At 35.9% G+C, this 10,554-nt stretch overlaps 1 protein-coding gene across 2 annotated transcripts; it reads right to left on the reverse strand.

Moving 5' to 3' along the window:
- Positions 1-1,192: 1,192 nt before the first annotated feature.
- prf1.6 (perforin 1.6) lies at positions 1,193-7,968 on the reverse strand. Of its 2 annotated transcripts, NM_001089507.1 has the most exon segments (3): positions 1,195-3,730; positions 7,212-7,740; positions 7,931-7,968. In NM_001089507.1, coding segments are annotated over 2 exon segments (1,551 nt in total). In that variant the 5' UTR covers positions 7,739-7,740; positions 7,931-7,968; the 3' UTR covers positions 1,195-2,706.
- Between the last annotated feature and the right edge of the window lie 2,586 nt (positions 7,969-10,554).

The following is a 10,554-nucleotide window of genomic DNA, read 5'->3' on the forward strand; positions in this document are numbered from 1 at the left end:
GTAGTATGAACTTATTTTACTGTAGGACAGTTATCCAGTATATTATTGGGTTTTAATGTTTATTGTAAAAAATACTGTATATTTTACAATAAATATAAATATATAAAAGACTGTAAATATATAATACAGCAAGATAAATGATGCTGTACATGTAAGTGCAGTAATTTTTCAGTCATTTATTTAGAGTAAGTTACTGGCAAACTGCTACCAGTAAGTTACTTCTACAGTAAATTGTTAAAAGTATTTGCAATGCTCATTTTAATTTGCTTTTTAGTCAACCGTGAGTTTGCAATGATGTTTTCCCTTTGTACTTCATGTTTTTGCATGTTTCACTTTCTGGTACTGATTTGATGAGGAAGAGGAGTTAGAGGAATTGGGAAAACTACCTCCACTGAAGCAATGTCATCAGCTAGAGACATAGCATCACAGAGGAAATTAGCATGGCTGAGAATGGGTTGTTGCTATAAACATCTAATATAAAGTTGCCCCATGGGTCACTTCAGTCTGTTGCCTCAATATCGATACATCAACTGCCATCTTTATCTGGTCATTAGATCTAAATCACAGCGAACAGACCCTGCTGAGATATGGATGTGTTATTATGTCATATAATCAGGATATTAAAATAAACGAAAAACAACTCACCTTTCAAAGACCACCAATCACTTCATTGAGCAACAGTCACGGCATAACAAAACATCTATATATCAAATCAATACTGTCTATACTATACAACAATACTATATTTCAGCAGGGTCCATCATGTTTTGGGGACCCTTGAAACATTTCCATTGCGTTACGTGGATATTTGCAAATGCTGTGACTAATTGCTCCGTGTTTCCTAAGTTGTTTGTGTTGTGACCAATTGCTCAGCATTTCTTCGGTTGTTTGTGTTGTGAGAATTTGCAACACGTGTGCTGTCAAATTGATGAAGATTGTTTCTTTATTTGCTGGTGTTTTTTATAATTGCTTGTACTTTCCTAAATTGCAGCACGTTAAGCTTTCTTGACAACCGTATAATTCGCATATTTGCTTATTTTTAATGTATGATTGTTTAATCAATCACTCAATTCAATTATAAACATTGGATTAGCATAAACAGGTGCTCACAGTTCAGCTTAAAGTGTTGCAGAGCATAACGTTAAGATTTAAAACATGATGGTGGAGTGGGTGAAACATCACGCTTTGCAGAGCCAGCAATAAATCAATTTTATTACAACATAACAATAATCAGCTTGCACATTTTTGCTTGTTAACAATAGCCCTTTTAATACTACAAGGTTACATCTCAGTTGATGCATGACATGATTTAAAAAAAGACCCTAAAAGTACTCCTTAATGTTTTTGATACTATGTATATGTAAAATGGTAGATAATGTTTCCGGACTGTAATTGATCTTAATAGCGCTAAGCTAGCATCAAGATAAAGTGAATTTAGTTTTGCACGCTTGCAGCGTTATTAGCTGAAATAATAGTTATTCAGACCCCCTAGTTTTTTGCGAATTTGCGATTGCTGAATTCAACGCAAGATCAACAAAGTCACAATCTTTTTCGAACTGCAAAATTCTTAAACTCAAAATAATCACAAAAAATTAAATGATATCATAAAACATCTAATTACAAAGCATAAAATCTAATTATATTTATTTCAGTTTGCAATTAATTGATTTAGATGACATAGACGTTGCCTATGCAGCGCACGTGATGTATTTGAGTCTCTCTCAAAAAATTACGTTTTACCTGAGCCCTCACAATCATTACATTACATGGAAGTGGGGCACATTTTTTGCAGCCTATGCAGTAAGCAGAAGCAGAGGAAGCACAATTGATTTACACGTAAAGTTTACGTGCAAAGATGCGATTAGAAATCCGGTGGCACAAATCAAGTGAGTAACACAGCACAAATTGGCCGTTTTGTGCATTTAGAGAGCAAAAAAAAATAAAAAATTGTAGCAAACATCTAACAAACGGAGCAATGGAACAGACAAAAAAAAACAAAAACAAGCAGCTTACAATAATGAAGCTGGTCCAAGGATGATGGCCGCTGGACGTGACCGAATTGAAGGACATTATTTTTGCTTTACATGTATGGCTGGCAGCCTATTATGATGTGCATCAAAGTGATAAATGATTTTGCTTAACTCTTTTCTTTGCCGTTGATGAGAGAAAACACTTCCATGCCATTGATGTTTTTTCAGCAGTCTGTGTTTTAGGTGTATTACAATAGGGGAAGCCTTAAGGCAAAGGAAAGCATTTTTTTCTCACAAAACTGTCTGCAAATTTCTGGGAATTACCACCACAAAATCAGTCATTTTTATCGCAAAAATCCTTAAAAAAACTAGCAGGTTGTTATTAAACTGCCACACTTTATACATAATTTAATATACAAATGCACACATGAATATAATGTATTGGATGTATCTATTTGTCTATTCATCCGTGATGTGAAATTTGACTGAAAAAACATTTTTCAACTTCATGGATTATAAGCTTACTGAAGTATTAGTAACAGTGTTAGGCAGATTTGAACAACGTGATGTTCATCGTCATTGTCCTTTTGTTCACGTGCATGTTCCAAGTTAAAAGCTATTAATTAAACACATTTGTAAATTATTTCAAACTGGTTGGAAAATTAGATGCAAATCAATGCTACACACCACACCTTTTATCTATGTAAAAGTAATCTGCACCTAAACACTGTAGGTCTTATAATTCTGGTGAATATCTGCTACACCTAGGTCCTGTCAAGTGATCATCACATAAAGCCCTGTAGATGAAATAAAAGAACCCTCTCTGTAATTTACATCTGTGTATGTGCATCCCACTTTCAGGACTGATCACACATTCGCCCACAAAATCATCAAAATTCACATCACTGTCCCAAACTTCAAATTTTAGTTGATGGCCAAACTCAACTGACCCAAAATTAAAGTTGGTGTTCCAATCAGGGTCATTATTGTCCAGAATTACCTCAGTCTCCTTGTATATACCATTGTACCAAGCTTTCACATAACCATCAGAAGATGAAAAATAATCTTCATTCATGCCTGTGGCTCCCATCATAAACACTACTAATGTGCCACGACCGGCTCTCAAAGGACAGCAGTTTTGATCCAGATTTGACATTTTAGAACATGCTTCATATTCCTTGTGGTCTATAGAAATCGCGTTCTCTTCAATATATTGTGTTACTGCTCTTTTCAGATTAGCACTAACCTCAGGATCCGCCACCAGATGATGGAGAGGGAAAATAGCATATGAAATAACGTCAGGGTTGTCATGCAGGCTCTTTCTCCATTGTGAGTAAGCTTCAGCCGGGCTTTGGTTTAAAACAAGCTCTGGGAAGTATTTCTCTCCTCCCAGAACCTCTGTCTTGTGTGTCATGAAGGTCTGGTAGAAGCCCATGCCCATTTCCTCCACAAGGATTTTAGAACATTTGTTCGAAAACGAGGCTGTAGCTTGCTGGAACCCCAACTTTATCATGAAATCCATGTTCAGACAGTGTTTAATGTCAATTTCAGAGAAGCCCTTCAGGGTTGCAAGACATGTCCGAAAAGCTGTGACCCACCTCACACGCCCTCCCAGATGGACTTGGCGTATGTAGTGAGTGCCGTAGGTTTCGATCATTTTCTGGTACAGGTGTTTAGATTGGTCATCATACTGTGTTGGAAGTGTTTGGAGATGTTTTGAGAATTCAGTGCTGAGCTCTGGGTGGTCTCTTAATCTGTAACTACAAAATGAAGAAATACTTATTGTCATTATCATGCGAGCGTGCTTTTCAACTCAAAATGTGCTGAAAGTTAATTCTACTCATTTGAAAAAAGTTTTGAACTCAGTGTTGAAGGTAATGAGTTAATTAAATACCTGATTACTTCATCTTAAATGTAGTAAGTTCACAGTACTCATAGATTATTTTTAACCTAATATAATTTTCTTTATAATTCAAAGTGTCTTTAATGGGATCGTTTACTCTATATTGTATTTTCTTTCTGTAAATTTACTTATTCTCAGGCCATCCAAGATTGGGAACTTTTCTTCCTCGATAGAACATTCAAGGTTTTTAGCTAAAATCTTAGTGCATAATAATTTATAAAAAATGTCCAAAAAATTAAAAAATAAATAAGTTTTTATATCTTGTAAATCTCCAGGTGGTACATTGAGTTATCTTCGAGAGAAACGATCAGTGTGTGCAAGATACTGAATATTATTTACACTGATATGTTTAAACCACAAACTCTGCAAATGCTGGGTGCGTTCATGAAAGTCTGCAGCATCAGCTTCCTGTCAAATAATGACCTGCACACTGACACAAGCTAACAGATTAGCAGGTACTGCTTGTTTACAATGGAGAAATATCTGTGCTAATCCTGTAAACTGCAACATTTTTAGAAAAAAAAATTTTTTAATTATTAGGGTGTATCATTTAAAAGTCATATTAATATCTGCAAGAGGTTATTAGTAGGGATGTGCTTATCAGGTTTTTTTTGTCCTTGAGTCATTTGATTTTGAGTATCTACCAAAACCTGATCTGCTACTTTTATAATACATATAAATCATAAAGAAGAGCGAAGAAACAGATGCAGGATGTTCCTTTTTTTTTAATTCGCCTTATTTTACCATTCAACAACTAATAGTAATAAATAACATCAATTCCTCACTTTTGAACTTTAGTGCAACAGTAACCATAAAAAAATAATATAAAAACAAATCAACTTAAATACTCGGCAGACAATCCCAAGTTTACATATCTCACAGTTTGCTATGGCAATGTTGTCGTCATCAGCTTTATAATACCTCCAGACCGGAGACAAACTGGTAAAGTCTAAATCGGATACGCGGCCGGCCGGAAGTGTGATATGTACATCAATTAAAGTAGCATTTTTTATGACACTGTATAACAATAATTAATATTTTTACAGTACTGTGACTGTTGGGTTTAGCGTTGGGGTGGGGGTAGGTGTTAAAAGATACAATTTATTGGGTAATTTAATAGATAGCATAAATAATATTCAGTACAAGTACTGTTTTTACGTTACTATGATGGTTGGGGTAGGGGTAGACTTTAATATAATACAACACACTGAGGAAGGCTTTGTGCCGAAACATTTGTGTCTTTTAATCACCCGTAAAATGTAAGAGAAAGAAAAATGAAAAACAATACGAAGCAATTGAGTGTGAATCATTACCTTTTTTGGTTAATAAAATACAACAAATGGGAAATTTTATAAATAATATAAATAACTCTCGTTAACTTCCGGCCACAACCATTTTCAGTCTAGCAGCAACCAGACATACTCACACTTTCTACTTTAAAGGGGAAGTCCAGAATGTAATTTTAAGGCTTGGTTGTGTTAATAAGATGCAAAGCAATGTGTGCTCATGTTTCACTTGAAGGAAATCATGTTGTTTTTTCATAAATTTCACTTTGATTATTCACAGCTACTCAGCTAACATGAAAACGACTCATATATTTCCTAGTTCCTAACTCCTGACTCTGGTCTTGTGTCATAATGTGCTGCGATTCGCTGATCGGCTCCTCGTCACGCCCTTACAAGCAAGCGCGTTTTGTGTAAACAGTCAGTCAACCTCATGCCCGCTCTCTAAATTAACATCTGACAAGAGTCTGAAATGAGTGAAAATAGTGTGCAGCTCCTTTAAAAGAGTGTGTGTGTGTGCGCTATTGTGTGTGTGTGTTTATGTGTGTGCGTGTTTATACTATGGACTATCTGTAACACGAGAAGCGCATGTGCATGTTTTGTTTTTTTTTCTCTCTGATGCCTCGGATTAAATTTTTTTCTGTAGTGATGCTGCTAACAGAAGAATAAAGCACAAGATGTCGGATGCGACCTGTGTGAGCCTTGATTGATATTTCTGCTGCTATATACATGAGTTAGGTGAGCTTTCGTGTATTTTTTTTTAACTCGACGTTACAAGACGTCTTTCACACATATCCGGAATATGCTTGTGTAAGTAACATGAATTGTTCACATTTCTTTTGCGACTTCATTATCTGAGATGTAAAACGCATGGAAAAGCTGCCTATAGAAAAACACTGCTGTCGCAGACACATAGAGAGACAAACAAGCTTGTGAAGTGTGTGTGTGTGTGTTTACAGCAGTTTAACTGATAAATATGAATTTGTAGCTAAACCGTTGGTGGTGGCGAACAGTATTTCCCGTTGTTTACACTTTTGCTACAGCATACTGTTAAGGCTAGACACTGTACATGTCATAATCAATTTTAACAAATAAAAACACTTACAGGTCGTGGCTCAGAGTTCACAGCGTCTGCTTGTAGCTGCTCCATGTTTAAGGAGATTTTAACCGAATCCAGCACTGAACTGGGAGAGATTCTAGAGCTGTTTTGTCAAATCATGCTTGCTATGTATTTTATAATTTTCTCGACCATAATAAATATTGAACTGTAAGCACTTCTATCTTTGTGTTGAAGCCCAAATATAGAAACAGACAAAGCTCTGTGGAAATAGCATCGTTTAGACAAATTTTTGCTCTCTCTCTCTCTCTCTGCTGTAACGTTACAGCACCTCTAACCACGCCTCTTACCTGCGCAGAGTGTGTGCACGATAAAAGTACGTTTGTGATCTCACAAGGCCCGGAAGTATTTTTTTGTAGTCCCCAAAATTTGTTTATTGTAGACTTTGCTAAGCTAACGCTGTAAAAACCAAGGTCTCCCTTTGCATTGAACTTTGAGCATTTTACATTCAGAGATGCTGTTTATGTTCACACAGCTACATTACACATCAACTAAAGTTTTAAATATGATATAGCAGTGAACCACCCCTTTAAGCTGCTTCCGTGTTCTACTTTGCCAGCATTTAACCAATAGCGTCTTTGCGACAAAGTGATATCATGCCACACATATATAGAGTCCTGATAGGGAATCAACTTCCAATTCTGATCGAGTCTGAAACCACTTGATCGGGCCTGAATTATGATCATGTGATCTGATCTAGACATATTAGTATGTAATTAGGCTGGATGTTATTTTAACATTTTTATTTAAATGCAGAGCGTGTTTTGGAAAACACAAAGATATAGTCACTCTCTCTCACTCTCTCTTTCCCTCTCTATCTCTCTCTCTCTATTTATTTATAAACCCAGCTTCTTTAGTTAATTGTAAACAGCTACATTGTTCTGTTTGCTCGTGTGTATAAAATAGTCCAAATGAGTCATGATATCATATGGACATACCTGTAGTATGTACAGCTGATTTCGTGGAGGGCAAAGGTTGTTTTATCTTTTGCACTCTGAGAATGGGCAAATTGAGCAATATCTGATCGACTCCCTCCAAAAATCACCTTTCCTGTGTCATCCAGTCGAAGATCCACTTTCCAGTTGTTATTAATGAGTGACGTTGAACTCTTCATGAGGGAATCAACTGAATGATGAAGAGCAGTAGAAGGCTGTGCTGTAGTGCTGAAGATACGCCAGTCCAGCACGGCTGAGGGAAGTTTCTGCATCTGATCTCCGTGAAAGCGGTTCTTGCAGATGGTACAGGTACCGTTGACTGAGTATGACTTGACATTAATCAGAAAGGCACCTTTACGTCGCATTTTGACCAAGTCAAAGCCTTCTCCTGCCAGATTGTAACCAGGCACAAATGGAGCTTTTTCACATTCTGCCTGAGAGCCAGTGTGACAAGCTAAACTTGAGTCCCAGAGCACCAAACACAAAGAAATGCAGAAGAACACGTGGAAAACACAGTGATTTGTTTCCATGTCTGCAGGAAAAATACAGTTAAATTCCTGTAAGACTAGAGAATAATTTGGTTCATGCAGAGTTCAAATAGTTTTGCTTGTTTATAAAATGTTGCTATTTTAATGCTTTTAAATTGTACTGTTAAAAAAGCATTTTTACTTGTTGAAAATGCATTGAATTTCCTCAAATATCACTCAAAAATGAAGTCTTACCCACACTGAGTATGCAACAATCTCAAAAGTCCCCTTCAATGTTTTTCTCCAGAAAATGCTGACTCTTTTAAATATGAATTTCATTGGCATGGTGTCATTTTCCAGAATTTTGCTAAAGACACACCTTCTGAAAACATGCCATTTGGCAAGAAGTATCTTGTTTGTCTCTTTTAACCAATCTCTGGCTTAATTTAAAATTTAATTTATGGTTTTGTTTTGTTCTTTTATCTTGCAGCCGGGGAAGGTTTTCATGTGACTGTGTAAGTGAGGATAAGGTGAATGTCGTGACTAATACGTTTTAGGACATATCAATGATTATATCATCAACATGAAAAAACTTGATATTTGCAGAAATAATGTAGTTTTTATAAGACATTTCGATTTTATTACCACTTTAGTAAAACAGTGTTTAACAAAATAACCCAGGCACTTCAAAAACCTTTTGTGTGTTTGTGGGTTTTTTGTTATCAATGTTAGATAACAGCAATGAAATTCAAGACACAACATAGAGACGCCGCAGAGTTTCAGCATTGACATGGTGAGCAATTCTAGCTGCAGTGTTAAAACATTTATCCATGAGGTGCTCTGTATTATCCTGTTATCACATATGTTTGTTTATTTAGAGGAATTTTGTGGACAACCAGCCTTTTGGGGGCCTTTAAAGAGTTTGTGACACTGAAAAGGTAACCTATTTAGAATGACCAACCTCTCTAGCTATGAATGAAAGGTTCTCCATTTTGCCATTACCTGTACATCTTGCTTTTGCTGGGTTTTGGTTAAAAATAGAAAGTTTGACTGACAGTTAAAAGGACTCATCAGGCATTATATGGACATTGCACTCAGGCACCACATCGACAAATCTGAATATGTTCTTTAATTTAAATGTGTTCAGTTCAAGATGTGTTCAGATCTGAGTTTTGTTTTTTTATATTTCAGAATAGACGTAGCTTATAGTAATATGCTTTAAACTACTCTTTTACTTTTGTTTCAAGAGTTCGCCCTTAGCTGATGATTGATTATGGAGCTTGTTTGGCATGCTGCCCGGGGCTCCCTCCCGTTGCAGGGCGAGAGGGGAGTCCGAGTTCAGGTAGGTCTCGAGAACTTCCGTGCTTGAAAATGTTGGAAGTAGATTAATGCTATAAAGTGTCTATGCTGTCAATTTAGATTTGTCAATTTACTTATGTTACATGTTTGTCAATTTACTTATGAAACCGGAGAATCCGGTGAAAACCCACCCACGCAAACACAAGTAGAACATGCAAACTCCACACAGAAATGCCGACCTGGCCAGGAAGTGTCTGAGTCGGTGACATTCTTGCTGTGCGGCCATGGTGCTAACCACTAGGCCTCCGTGCTGCCCTGACAAGGAAATGGGAGGAGTAGGGGTGGAAGGGGGGATTCTTCAAGACGAAGATGGCTGAAGTAAGATACTCTGGTTATTTATAGTGGTTAAGGAGTCGTCTGATTGGTAAATTAGTGTTAGCTAATGTGGACCAGGTGCTATCAATCATAAGCACGTGCTCCTCCCGAAATTAGTTTATAAATAAACTTCACTTGGATAAATTAAACTAAACAGTGACTAAACATACATTTCCTAATTAGGATTTTTATTGAGTACTGCATATGAAGCATATTTTGGCTATACATAGCTGTGTTATATATTTATTGTATTTTATTATTCTAGCCTTAAGGTTACTATGCTAGTACGCTCTAAATCAATGAATGACTATTGCAGTGCAGACAGTGACTGATTGCAGTGCATCTTTAAATTTACGTTTTTAAGTGATTTTTGCATTGAGAAATTTGTTTTTGAAGATTAATTGACATGTATGCATTTGGTTGAGATTCAACATTAGAATATACTAATACTATATACTAATATATAGTAATACTATATAACTATATAATAATACTATACTGCCACAGCTGTTACTTTGAATTATACACCTTTCAATTACAAGTCCAGCTACCAAGCAAGAGGCCACAAATGCCCTGATTTGATTATATTGATAATAATTGCAAGGAATTTGATAAATAACTTGTTTTTTTTTTTTTTTGTCTTTTAAAACTTAAACTTCCTTCATACCAACGACCTTGTCCTTGCCAATCATTGTTTACACGCCATGTGAAAACATGCTGATTGGCAATAATGATCTTACTTTCAGGCTTGTTCTGGCTTGTTTTTGACTTTCATCTAATGACTGGCTGGGTTTTGAATTTAATTTATTGATTTGTTTTGTTCCTTTACTAAGCCACCTGTGCAGATAGGGGGTGGTTTTCACAAGACTGTCTAAGTAAGGATAAGGCAAAGCAATTAAACAATTAATATGTTTTATGACGCATCAATATAAAGTCAAAATTATAAAACAATTTATAAACACTTGATATTTTTTTTTTTCAGAAATAATTTAATCTTCAAAAATTGAAGGAATTTTCATTTCATGACGATGATAGTAAAATGGTGTTTTACAAAATACCCAAGGCAATTCAAACTAAAAACTTTTATTGTCTTTACCTGAGCGTTGTGCTTTTACAAGTTTGGCTGTTTTGTTTGAAAATTTTGTTTGCCAGTTAAATAAACCTTAACGGACAATATGCAGAAAGTACCACCATGTGCCAGATTA

The sequence above is a fragment of the Danio rerio genome, chromosome 8 (genome assembly GCF_049306965.1).
Source record: "Danio rerio strain Tuebingen ecotype United States chromosome 8, GRCz12tu, whole genome shotgun sequence".
In the NCBI taxonomy this organism is placed as follows: domain Eukaryota; kingdom Metazoa; phylum Chordata; class Actinopteri; order Cypriniformes; family Danionidae; genus Danio; species Danio rerio.